The sequence below is a fragment of the Phalacrocorax carbo genome, chromosome 1 (genome assembly GCF_963921805.1).
Source record: "Phalacrocorax carbo chromosome 1, bPhaCar2.1, whole genome shotgun sequence".
NCBI classification, from domain to species: domain Eukaryota; kingdom Metazoa; phylum Chordata; class Aves; order Suliformes; family Phalacrocoracidae; genus Phalacrocorax; species Phalacrocorax carbo.
The window spans coordinates 68,984,792-68,998,521 of NC_087513.1; the positions used below are offsets into that span (position 1 = coordinate 68,984,792).

The 13,730-nt window shown below is 40.5% G+C and overlaps 1 protein-coding gene across 1 annotated transcript in view; it reads left to right on the forward strand.

The window, feature by feature from the left end:
- The window catches only part of CACNA1C (calcium voltage-gated channel subunit alpha1 C), a 488,452-nt gene that overhangs the window by 371,732 nt on the left and 102,990 nt on the right, over positions 1 to 13,730 (forward strand). The window contains exons 11-13 of the mRNA XM_064458535.1: positions 6,049 to 6,075; positions 8,205 to 8,365; positions 9,166 to 9,391. Of these exons, the coding sequence (XP_064314605.1) occupies positions 6,049 to 6,075; positions 8,205 to 8,365; positions 9,166 to 9,391 (414 nt within the window). The remainder of the gene's footprint in view (positions 1 to 6,048; positions 6,076 to 8,204; positions 8,366 to 9,165; positions 9,392 to 13,730) is intronic.

Genomic DNA, 13,730 nt, shown 5'->3' on the forward strand with positions numbered 1-13,730 from the left:
CTAGTGACCATGAGTCCCCATTGCCTTGCTATAAATACATTTTTTCCCAGAGGGCAGAGACTGCACTGGGCAAGCTGCAACCAGACATGACTGATGCAACAGGGAGATTTCAAGTTAAAGGTAATACATTTATTTATTTAGTGGCATCAGGATGCTAGGGCATTTAACAACCCCAGCACCACCACCATGGTTACAGGATAACCTTGCCGGCAAAATGTGCTCATGATAAAAGGAAAAAAGTACCCAGGAGACTGAAAGAAAAAGCACTTTTATTGAAGATAACTTAGAATTACTGGCTGTTCTTTCTGTTCTTATAAAAAGCTGTAAAGCTTTGAAAGGCCAGGCCTGTGAATGATATAAAGATCTGCTTGAGAAGCCAGGCTCAAGCATGCCTTTTGGAAAAGGAGATCTTCCCTGACAGCCTTTCTCGACTCCACAGAGACATATGCTATGCGAGATCAGGAGAGTACCTCTCAAACACAAGCTATATCCTACTGATGAATTGTCTGAAAGAAGCTTTTATTTCTATAGTATCCATACCATAGAAATTGCCTTCATCAGCTGTGCTGTCTGGAGCAATGCCAGTCCTGAAACAAGGAAAAGGAGTTTCTGGAGGAATCTCACATCTAATATCTCTTTGCTTATTGTGTAAATCCAGTTTCTTACAACTAAAACAAAAAAGCCCTCATTCATATTCATCCCTGGTACAATTCTGTTGCCATCAGGAGAGCTGTGGCAGTGAGTAGTTCCCTTCCTAACATGGGTGTTAACTTTACCAGGCATCTGAATTTTAAAAAGGTTTTGTAGGGTTCCACAGGACATTGAAAAGCATCCTACAACTTCCACAGTCTATCATCCATGTCATGATTTTGCTTTGTACTGCGCTGACATGTGCCCTGCAGTAGAAACACAACAACTTTTATCCTCAAGGGCAGCATTTGGAAGTGGAACTTATCTTACTTCTGATGTGTCACTGTTTTAATAACCTGTTGCCTCTGTGTACAAAGAAACGTGTGTCCTCTGCACAAGCATCAGTAGGATAAACCCAGAAGGAGGAGCAATGGGTTTCTATTTACAGGATAGCCTTATACCCAGGACTTCCCAATAGTGAGTAACTTCCATGAGCCTCTGTGGTTACTGCTGTGCAGGGCTTAGATTCCTGAGGACAAGCTATTGCTCATAATCAGTAGTAATCTGTTCTGTGAGGGATGTCAGCATATATAATCTTCCAATACAGCCAGAATGTTAATTTTCTAACACAACCATACAGATCTGGAGTGCCACAATAGAGCTTGCTTTTATACATATGTATTAGCTAATAAAAAGACCTTTGTGGAAACTAATGTTCCATAGAGCCTCAATAGAAAAGTGAAGCACTTGAGCTCAAAGGGGTAGAGAGCTTAAAATTATCTGCTTTCATTGAAACAGTAAGCCACTTGGCATTTTCACCTTGGCTGGGATTTCCATACATTTGGGGGACAGTTCAATTGCTTTTCCATCAAAGAGGGTTAAAACAATAAAACAGGATAAACCAAAATGAACATCCTACACTGGCTCTCCAACTGAAAACTGTGTGTCCTGAAAATATTATGAACAATGGAAGCTTTCCCTGGCAACTGAACCATCAGTGGTCTTCCTTTGGTGCTTTTCTGGCTGGGAAAATAAATCCTATGCAGTTCTTGCAATAATCAGCATAGGAGCCTGTGGTAAAGGCTTGCAGGCTTGCTATAGCTGCTGCTGGTTTTCAACTAATATGAAGATAGCCTCCTTCTGTGAGGACCAAAGTCCCCATCACTTCAGGAGCAGTGGTAAGAAAAGTATGCCAAAAGCTCTGAAACCACTGCTGACTCCAGCAGGAAGACACACAGCATCAACCCTTATGTGTCAGCCTCAGCTACTGCTCTCCAATTTATTACGAGCAAGGTGTTTTTGATATTCACAGTCAGCTCTAGATATGTGTCTAAAGGCCAGTAACACACCCTTGTGGAGGAGGAATTATCTTCCTACTTTGGATTCTGTGACAGGACTTGCATGTGACTTGCCACAGGGAGAGCAAGATTATTCACTGTATGCTGAAGAGCTGGCCATGTTTTTCCAGCATTTAAGAAAGCCTGTTGAATAGCAAACCAGCTCAATTTTAAGCTGGGTGGATCCAGAGTTCTTAAGGACGTTCTGTAGATTGTTACTGCTGCTGGCCAACAACCACCTCTCTCTCAAAACCAGCATCAGTCCTGTCAGGTCTGCATGCTCTCCAGTGCTTCTGCAAGAAGAGCAAGAATGTAAAAAAAAAAGACAAGAGGCATCATTGTGTGAACTCTGCTGAAATTCAGCCATTGTCTCAGCAGGAGGATCTCAGTCCACATCAGAACACAAGTTCTGCAGGGCCAGTCATCTCTTCTGTTTTGCCAGAAGCTTTTAATTAATGGTCAGATATGAGAAATGGTCATTGCATGTCCCTGTACATCTCCCAGTGTTAATTCCTTTGTACAGAGGATAACAGGCAGAAGGATGGAGGATCATTGCTTCACTGTGAATCGCAGAGGCATAGCAGAGGGTGGAACTTAGCCCTAACACTTTATTAGGCTGAGAGTTTATCAGGTATGCAGTATGCATTCCTGAAAAATGTCATGTCACTATATGCTCTCATCCCAGTAATAGGTGGTAAAAGGGCCCTAGGGTGGACATCGTCTCTTCAGGGAGGTCAGCATCCTGACTAGAAGCAAAGAAATGACATCAGCAGGAATAGAGCGGGGAAAATGTTGTGCTGCTTGACCAGTAACTGCATGAATGACCGTATTACACCAAAACAGAATCAGTATCACACCAGGACTGCATTCTCAGAGTTCTAAAATCTGTAAGATATGCACAGTGCAGCTCTTTGGATGTTCCCCGAAGTTGCATATAACCTAGAGGCATAGTAAGTAAATTTCTGTTCAACTGCTTTTCTGAGAGCTGTAACTATTATCCAAAGGCTTTTGTAAGTCCTCATGAAGATAGTTGCCTCTAGGCTGGATCATATACTGTAAAAGTAGTTGTGACCAGCATGCCGCAAAATTTCATGGTCATGTTTAGTAATTTCTACACCCAGAAAACAACTGTAACATGGCTTTTGTGTCACGCTTGGAGACCTACAAGATTCTTCCAGAATTGTCTGTGTGTACAATTACACACACAAGTCCTCAAACCCTGTTATACACAAGTGTCACATCCTTCACAAGTGCATAGTTTCTCTTCTCTGGTGTCCACCATGAACGTGAAAATGAAGACTTTATCTCTCAGAATGTGGGATATCTCGCTACATTTGAATTATGCTGATTATCCTGAGTTCGTGTTGATAAAAATCTTCAAATTTCACTGTCTTATCTGTATGTGGTACATAATCATGTAAGGCTGAAAGACTTTTAGAGAATTTAAATGATAGCTAGTCAAAGAGTAGAGGGCTGATTTTTGTGTTTGCCTTTCTAAAAGGTAATCTGAGGTACAATATTTCTATGATAAAAACACTCATTAGGAATCTGAAATGGTTTTCGTACAGGCTCCTATACCATGATTCTAACCAATAGTTTCTCAAGATATTCCAGATCTGGACACAAATGGGGACACTCACTTTCTATCAATGCCATGCAGCTCCCAGGGTACCAGGGATGCAAGAGATCCATGTTTAAACTCAGCAGAGAATCTGGTTCACCCTGAACTACTGGCACATGCCAGTTTGGAGTGTCACAAAGAGGCCATGGCAAGGACCCAGGTCCAGACTATTTGACAGCCCCTAGTGATGCCATGAAATCATGTTTTTATATGACATAGTTAACCCTGGTTCTGAAAGATAAAATGTTCTTCATCATAAGGGTTATTTGAAAAATGTGTTTCAGATTTGGGCGTAATGTTTTCAGAATCAGTTATTGTACAGTTCATGTTTCCAAAATTCCATTTCACTCTTGGATTCTGCCTCTAAATATAAATCTCTTCCTCCTTCCTTGTCCTGTTCTATATATATATCACACCCACATGTGATAAAGCCTTCTGCCATAGCAGTACGGCAATGGGGGGGGGGGGCTGTAGCCAACCTGTGGGAGCACTGAATGCACTTGGCTGCTGCTCATAATGCTCCAAAGATATAATTATCACATGCATGATAAGTACTACACCTGCCACATCTCTTTTGCTTAAATAACTAAAAGATTCCTTAAATGCCACACAGCTCCCTTACTGGGAAACCATTAGCCAGAGAGGTCACCAGAGGACTTCAGACTCCCTGTCCTTCAACTTCCACCAGGCAGGTTCCCCATGACATCTCTCTTTTCCTCCCCCCGCCCCAGCCTTTTCCTATGAAAGTCCTCACCATCTCCTTTTCAGTGCCCAGCTTTCTTCTTCATTGTGATGTTTTTATTCTTTTCCTTGCTTCTGTCTTTTTCCAACCCTTCTTTCCTGTTGTCTGTACATCTGATCCGTTATAGTTTGTATGCAGTGCTTATCAAGCAAGAATTCTCAGTGAAAGCTGGGATAGCTTTAACATTAAGGATGTGCTTTGTAGGTGCTTCACTTGTCATCCTTGTTAAAGCTCACTTTTTCTCTGCAGCATAATTTAGCATTCTGTTCAGCCACTGCATTATTTCTTCTTTATCAGAAGAGTTCTTGCATGTGTCTGTAGCCACACTACTGCCTAGTATGTGGCCTAGACAAGCTGCCTGTGACACAGCAGGAATGATGTATTCAGTGCAAAGGCTCTTTTTTTTTTTTTTTAGCTTGGACCATCTGCTGGTGAAATGTTCCTATCACTAAAATCTCTTCCACATAAGGAAACTGACCCATCACTGATTACTTGTCAGTGACTGATGTCCTCAAACAGGGACACGACCATTTTTAAGACTGCTACAGAAAGTAGTGTTAGATGCTTTGAGAATTACTTTGTCCCATGTCTACTAACAGGGAATTAATTTTTAAGCCAGTACAGTAAGACCTTTGCTGACTGTTGTCAACAATTAATTGCTTTCCCATCACAGGGAGAACCTTAAGAAATGCTTCAAATGCTTCAGCCCAGCAGAAATACCTTGTTTGTAGTCACTCCCCAGATCTCATTTCTTCTGTTATTGGTAGTGGATTTTGCAGCATCCTATATATATATATATCTATATCTATATATATATATATAGATATATATATATATATAAAATGTGCAGCATTATCCGTGTGCCAAAATGCAGCCCAAGAGTTCAAAGGCCATATAGGACATGTGTCAAGCACAGCAAGGTAGCGGTTAGAGAATTGGGGTCTATCTCTAGCTTTGCCTGTGACTTCTCATAAAAGGCTAATGAAATTATTTAGGTGAATAAATCCAGGTGCATGGAATTAGGTTTTTAAACACATATATAGTGGGAACATGGCCAAATTTTCAGGAATGCTTAATTCCCAAAATTTCATTGATAGCAACAGAATCCGTTATTGTTCAGACCCTTTCAAATTCAAACCGATTTACATAGATAACAAAGACAAATAAGTGTTAGTATCTAAGTTTGAATATATCCACTATGCACTGTTTTTCCTTCAATTGCTGGAAAAAAAGAAAGCATTATTTTCCCCATGGTTTCATAATGAGCTTATATATCCTGAAGTGACAGGTGATGTGTGAAAGCAACAAGTCTGTCTGTATAAAGTCATACATATTTTAATATGAGAAAAAAACCTAGTGACTAAAAAAAAAAAAAAGTCATACTTGAAAATAAATTTGGTAGCAGATGTAGAGTGCTCCTAGCATTGGGCCAGCCTTTTACCCAAGAGAAAGGCTAGTTCACTGATGTTTGTAGGTAGTAGAATCCTGTCATGACACAACTCCTGCTTTATGACTCCCGCCAAAAAACAAGCTTTGTATATCAGGGAATTCTAGCCATGCCCAGTGCCTACATTCACTTATAGGGGATTCAAGAAGAAAACAGCATCCATTAAAAAATTAATTAAGCTTAACTTTATTTGTTTCTATTGTAATTTTCATAAAAGCCTGGGAGGTATGGGACAGCTTCAGAGACTTTAATGGCAATATTTATCTTTCAGGCATCGGATCTCAAAATCAAAGTTTAGGTAAGTAAAACTGACTTTTGCTTTTCCTCCTTTCCACTGACTTTGTTCCTTACTTTGTGAAGTGGTTTAATCCTGTATCTGTGGGACACAGTCGTGATTCCAGGAGATACTGCCAAACTTGTCGGATTTTAGTTGGTCATCTACCAGAAATCAAGACCCTTTCTCTTAGTTTCGTACTGAAATAAGGCATAGGAACTACCGACAGTTTTTCATTTAGAAGTACCTATCTGATTGCTATGTACATATCTTGAGCCATAAAATATGAAAGCAGAATAAAAAAAAGTTCAACCACATCCATCACATACTACATCCATCAGCATCAACCCTGTCAGCTCAAGGTTCTCGTTCCTACAATTTGTTGTACTACTCTGCTTTGCTTGATTGTAAATATTTCAACTGATGAGGTTTGCACTCCATTTGTGAAATGCTCCCTGACACCATGGGACGTGTGGAGTTTTTCTGGTGGTATTTGTTTTTCTCTTGACTTAAAGCTTTTGAAAATGTGAAGCGGTTCCCAGCTGGTCATCTGTGGGTTTCCACTGGAAAGGCTGACTGAAATCATGGAACTTGGTTGTTGAGGTCCCAGTCCATTTCTCTCTCTTCAGTAGGAGCCCAGCTGCCTGTATACTTCCAAATTGAAAATCAATTTTATAAAAAACTAAATTAATTTTCAGAGTGACTAGAACAAGTGAGCAACTCTGTCCTTCAGCTTACCTAAATAATGAATAGTAATGTAAATTCAGGAATGCACATATGCGTACATACTGCCTATATGCATCTCTGTGCAAGGGTTGCATACATGAACACATTCCTACAATCCATGGATTTATTTGTATGTAGGTGCAAGCACCAAAAAAACACCTGTATCATTACATGGTCATATGCACGTACATTTGTGCACAAGTACACACAAAAGTGTGTGGGACTGCTAATGATTTCATGACAACAGGAATGTCTAAGTGTTGTGCCCATTTTAAAAGTTGGGAAGATCATTTCTTGTCCCAAATCCACTGCAAAACACACAACCCTTATTACATATTTGTGCTAACTAGGCTGGGTGCCTTTATAAATTGCATAGTTAAAACAGCCTGGATTTGATTACCCGTTAAAATGTTGTTGCAAAATTCTTGGCCAGTGTGCAATGTTCACATTGCCTGGCTTTAGTTCATATAGATGCTCGAGTCCGACTTCAAGCATGGCCATAGTTTATCACTGGAAATAATAGATAAGCGAAGACTAGCCAAGAAAAGTTCTCTCTTCTTGTAATGTTGTGTATGTGTGTGTGTGTCGCTAAAGAGAGACACACACGCACGCACACACACATATATGTATATAATACCTATATAAAACTATTAGATTTATTTTACAGTGACAAGTGTTGCCTGGAAACTGGTTGCTATGCAAGTTAAATTCTGAAGAGTAGGAGGTGTGTAATTAGCTTTAAATATCTCTGTGGTTAGTAATTACCCTCAGAAATCAGTGACACAAGGGGATGTGTTCATGGAAGGCAAACTTTAAAAGGTCTGTTGATTAGCAAATGGTATCCTTAGTTTCAGGCATGAAGGTGAGATGTTGAGGACCCTAAGTTTTGTTTTTCTGTTCAGAGTTAGCCCTCGTATTGGGCTTGCTCCTGAACATTACTGAATGTTGGAAATGTTCCACAGATTCTATTTGACCTCATCTCCTCAAGGACTTAATCCAAAGGTCCATGGTATATAGCAGGCATCTTTTCATTGACTATCCTGAGGCTGGGTAAGGTCCCATTGCAGGCCACAAACATTAAATACAAGAAGAATAATTATTTTTGTGGAAACTGGGCTAAAAAACCTCTCAGGGTAGCTGTGATGGATGTCGTAACCAGATTAAGACATTGCTTGAAGAGGTTTATTCACTCCTAAATGTTGCAAATCGGGCTTAGGACTTTAGGACTTTATTCCTATAGCTAAAAGAAGGATGATCACAACTGTCGAGTCATATGAGAATGAGAGAATTTTTCTCAGGGTGAACTTTAAAGTTATTCTCTACCACTCTTGAACAATAAATCAAGACTAGAGCCTCTCTTCATAGAGATTTGCAGTAGCCTAAGGATCCCTATCTGAAAAGAACTTTTCCTTTTCCAATTTTTCAAGTCGCTACTGGCGCCGATGGAATCGATTCTGCAGAAGGAAGTGCCGTGCTGCTGTCAAGTCCAATGTTTTCTACTGGTTGGTGATATTCCTTGTGTTTCTCAACACCCTTACCATTGCCTCTGAACACTACAACCAGCCAGACTGGCTCACGGAGGTCCAAGGTGAGGAGAGGCTGATGGTTCTGTTTACTGTGGTCAGTGTCAAAAAAGGGGCTGAGGGAAGAGCTGATGCATCAAACCGCACAATGTAAAAGGAGCATACACAGCTCCAAATAGTCCTCTGTCTGTGGAGGATCTTAAATAATTTAAAAAATCTGTCTACGATGGCAGAAGTTTCAGGGGAAACACAAGTTCTTTGTTTCTAGCCAAAGCAGTGTTCCACTGGGTGTAGGTGAAATTAGGAGTTTATGCTAAATATGTTTGCAGCAACTGGATTTCCAATTTATGGATAGCTACTGGGAGCCACAGGTTCTCCAAGGTTTTCCCTGAAATGGCATTTATGATAAATTCTAGTTACCAGGGAAGTGAGGAAGGAAGAGTGCTTTGTAAAGTTCTTGTCTGCAGAACAGTTGAATCCTCACTGGAGGTGAGAGCAGCTGAAAGGCTTAATTAAGCAACAGTAGGTAGCACAGCAGCTCTTCTATTCCCACTCTCACCTGCAGATGACAAGTGTGATGGGAGGTCGTGCACAGGAAGGCATGTCCCTGCCGTGGAGGTTGTGTGGTTGTGTAATACATCACAGCTGTATGTGCAATACATAAGAATTGCTGTAAGCATCTTTGTAAAACATTTCTGTGAATGAGATGCCCAGGCTTTTGAAGTCCATTTTTCACCCAAGCTTATATGAAGTTAACCTTTCAGACTGATCCCAGAAGAGGTTTCTTATAGGCAAGGGCTGATGGTTAGATGTGATGATCTTTTGACTAAGTTTCATTAAACTGTTTCTGTTTGTTTTCCATGAGACACTGCCAATAAGGTACTGCTAGCTCTTTTCACGGCAGAGATGCTACTGAAGATGTACAGCCTTGGTCTCCAGGCCTATTTTGTGTCCCTCTTCAACCGCTTTGACTGTTTCATTGTATGTGGAGGAATCCTGGAAACAATTCTGGTTGAAACAAAGATCATGTCGCCACTGGGCATTTCGGTGTTGAGATGTGTTCGACTCCTAAGAATATTTAAAATCACAAGGTACTTTTGTGCTTCTTTGGGAATGAAGGAGGGCTACTGTAAATGCACAACATATGTAGGTACAAGTCACTCACATCCCTGTTTTTACACTTTTCCTACCACTAATTGGATAGCGAGAGTGCTAGGTTGACAGTCCTCATCTTCTGAAGTCTGTGGCAGGATGGGGAGGGCTGTACAGACTGAATATCCCTGATGTGAGTGGAAAGGATTGCTGAGGAGTCTGGCATAGGGGGCTGGAGACCCTTGATACCATGCAGAGTGCTAAACTGAAATCTGGAAGGATAATGTGAGCTGTGCTTGGGCTCTTAGGATTCCCTGCAAAAGGGAAAGCAAAACCAAAATAGCAGATAGGCTTGTGACCTTTTCTATTGCTTTATGGTGACAGAGATGAGCCTGAAAGACTGCTTTAAGCCAAAACAACATTTGACTGAGGAGCCCAGGCCAGCTCCAGCAGACTCAACAATGGCCTGAGTGGTAGATAGTGTCAACACCAGCAGCTATAGGCAAAGGATGTTGCCAGCCCTTCTCCTTCAGAGGTGTCCAACATGAGGCAGCAGCTTTATGAAGAATCCAGACTTTTCCAGACCCCAGTCTCTCTTCTTTTTCCTTTTTCGTCTTTCTCCTTTCCCTCTGCATAGAGGCACAGTGGTGTCTATTAAACAGTTACTGCTTCCTGCAGTCAGGTACCTCCAAAACACCAGCTTGGTTTGGCAGGAGTTTTTCAGCTTAAGGCGAGGTTGTAGGAGAGATCAGCTCCCAACTTACCCAGATGGGAGCTTTTGGAACAAATCTATCCAAGTTCTCACCTGAAGCAGCGCAAGGTCTGCCTTTTCCCGTGTGGGCACCAGCCAGCACCTTATAAAAAGTTTGAAGTGGTGGAAGAGTGTGTTTTCTGCAAGCTCAGCTATGAAAATGGCCCTAGAATTGCTCTAAACTCCCCCAAAGGAAATTTATGACAGATTTGAGATAAAAAGCACAGCCCATGAGAAAAACAAGACCAAAACTGGAAGACAGTCAAGATGGCAGAGCTGCGAGGCAGAAAAAAAAACAGACTTGGACTTGTGCATCATACAAGATTTACCCTTAAAGCTTCTGAGCCTCAACTCTCTGGCAGGGTGGATGGTTTTCAAGGTCACATGGCAGAGACAGAAAATCAGTTTACAGTCTCAGAGAAAAAGGCCAAAGCAAGCCCGCAACTTTTAAAAAAGAAAAAAAGGTGGTCTGTTTAGATGTGTGATCATAGAAGAGGGAAAAATGTTCCAGCTAACAAGAGCTTCTAGCAAGAAAGGCATCTTTGCCCTTTAAGAAATACTGGGGATGTCTCATCTGGTGACTGTTTTTCCTGGATCTTTGGGTCTGAAAGCTATCATCACTGAGTCCCAGGCCTGGTTTCTGAGGAAACCAGTAGCTGTTTCAGGCATTGGGTAATCAGATACACTCAGGGCAACATACCAATAGCTATAAAAGCATAAGCTTCAACATAGCATCCTGAAGAGGTCATTGTTTTTTCAAGACATTTCTCCACTCCTACACAAAATATATAGTCTAGCTAAGAGAATTTTGTTATAGAAAGGCAAATGCTGAGAGAATTACATTAGTACTTTAGGAAGCTTGAGCTATTGGAGTACTCAAATATTCCTAAAGCTTCTGGCAGAGACTTAATGTTGGAACCAACCAGCAGTAGGACTAGTTATATTTACCTTCATTCTGCAGCAGAACTAAAATACAATTATGCGTGGAAACAAATGTTACCTGGAATAAGTCTCCTGCAATTTGTACAGGGGTCTGCATGTGAAGTACAGAGCTGAGGAGTAACTTGTAATGAATAATGTATTAATCAGATTTTGTGGTCTTTCCTGTTCCTAAAATATTGGCAAGTACATTGCAGTAGTCTCAGATTTATCTGTGTTTTTTAATTATTCATAATTTTCTTCATGATTTTTCCCCTCCATGAGTGAAGTTCACCCTCATGTGGAAGGCCCTAGCACAAGCCTCCAAAGCAGTATTTTAGGCCTACTCATGTCTTACTGCAGGAGAGAATATTCTGGCATTAAAACAGAATTTTTACTTCTGATGTGCTCCAGTAAAATATAATTTTTTTCATTATTCACTCAGGTCTAAATACAGTGATGATTTATTGACAATGTTATCAATACTGGTGGAATACTCCACCTGAGTGCAATAATACAGAAAGATACGATCCCAGAAAGCTGGGAAGGGTAGGAGGGTTGATAGTGTAATGTTTTATGTCAAATATATATTCATGAGCAGTGACGTGGGGACATAGAGTGGAGATGGAAATAGCGATAATCAAGGACTTTAAAAAGTTACAAAGCAGGAAAATTACTCTGGTGTGAGTGTATCAGTAGATAGCCTAATCTTTATATATTTGTATGGATTTTCCATGGTAAACACCAAGCACACAAATTCTGGGTGCGTCAAGATGATGCACTTCTAGGAAAGACACAGATACAGTTCCCTAATACAATAGAAACAAATAAAGACACCATCAGATAAACAATACATCATTTTAGAAACCACATTTATAATTTCAAGAGCAAATATTTCTTCCAAAATTATAAATACTCTTCTGAATCATTTAATCTTTACATTAGACAAGCAGGCAATATAATCTGTTCAGTTTATTCTCCCTCGTTTTTACAGGGTTGTGCAGAAAATCTCCCTTTGCTATGAGAAGACAAATTATTTTCTCTTTATAAAGTAATTTACTTGCTTTATAAATCCCTATATTTAGTCCTTTATACTTAAAAAATAAATCAATTTATTTGCAACAGCATACTGAAGTTTGATATTTTGTACCTAATCCTGCCACTAGATACGTCACTGTTAACTGTAGGGAGGAGACATAGGGCGCTTTTTTTTTTCAGTACCTGCTTTCAGAGTGGTTTTGTATTAGATGAACAGTGTGGGAAGCTTTCCTACAATGAGACTGCCAGCTGTTGCTACTCTTTTAAGCTCTGCATCTGTGATTGCCACTATCATAATAACATAGTGGAAGGCAATGGAGAGGAGAGGGAAGAGAATAAAAAAACACATGAAGTTCTAATCCAGTTCTGCAATTGATTGTCGTGTGAGATGTTGAACGAACCATTTAACTTCTCTGCCTCATTCCTCCGTTTTGAAACAGGGATCATAATTACATCCTACTCACTGGGGTTTTGCAGTGCCTCATTCACTGGCATCCCCAAGGGTCTGAGATCTGCAAGTAGGAGATGTTAAGAAGCACATTCACTTCCCTATAAGTCTGAGGAAGGTGCAGGGCTTTCTCTCGTACCTCCCATTATATGCTGCCTGGTCCAAAACTTCCGATTCTGCCCAGCAGTGCCACGAGATTTATTGTAACTGTTTTTTCTTTGTAGTATACTAACCAAAGGGGATGAAGTAGTGAGAGAGACTTTTTCTTTGTCTAGTCTTCATCCATTCCTAACTTAAAAGCCTTGTGTTTCATTGAGTAACCCCAGACCTCACTTTGAGGGGGCGTTCATGTTATTTCTGCAACCACCTAATGTGATAGATGGTAAGCTCAGTTCAGGCTCCTAGGACACTAAGATAAGACAATTGTGATTTTCACATCCCAGTCAAGTCTGCCTTATCCTATCCTTTTTCCTTTTTTCTTTCCCCCAGATTGGTTTCTTTATTTTTCTAATGGCACTGCATTTCTAGCTACCACTCAGTGCACAGATAAAACAGCACTAATCTTATCACCAGGTCATCTTACTTAATTGCTTTAAGTTTGATAGTTACATAAGAAACTGAATTTCAGGTATTGAGCCATTTGTAAGAAATGAAGAGCTGATAAAATTTTGTGCAGTTGCACCCTGAGATAACAAGGCATTTAAGCTTAAAGTGAGTCACTGAGACTATTCAGATGGGTAACAGCTCTACTGTATGCCTCTTAAGGGCACTGCTAAAAAGACCTAGAAAAAGTGTGTCCTGTCTGACATTGGAGGGCTTGGAGAGGTATTCTGGACCCCATCAGTTTATGGTTTAAGAATGCTGAAGTCAGTCAAGTTTCACCAGAAATTAATTTTTCCCTTTTCCTGTGTCACTTTCTCTTCCTCCCAAAGTGTGAAAGTATGTGAGCTGTAAGCACAAATGCAAATACAGTGAGCTGTTACATTGCATATTCAGTGTGGACATTTGGTGGCACTGAGCCCATAGCTTCCATGCCCTTACCTTTGCTCGGTAGTTTTTCATTGCTCATCTCTTTAATTGCAGTTAAACTTTAAAGCATTCTGGTTTTCTCTGAAGTGCTGAAGCTGGGCTGGAGGGAAAACGTCACAGTTCTCTTTGAAGCTCATCCCTTGGAGATGAACCA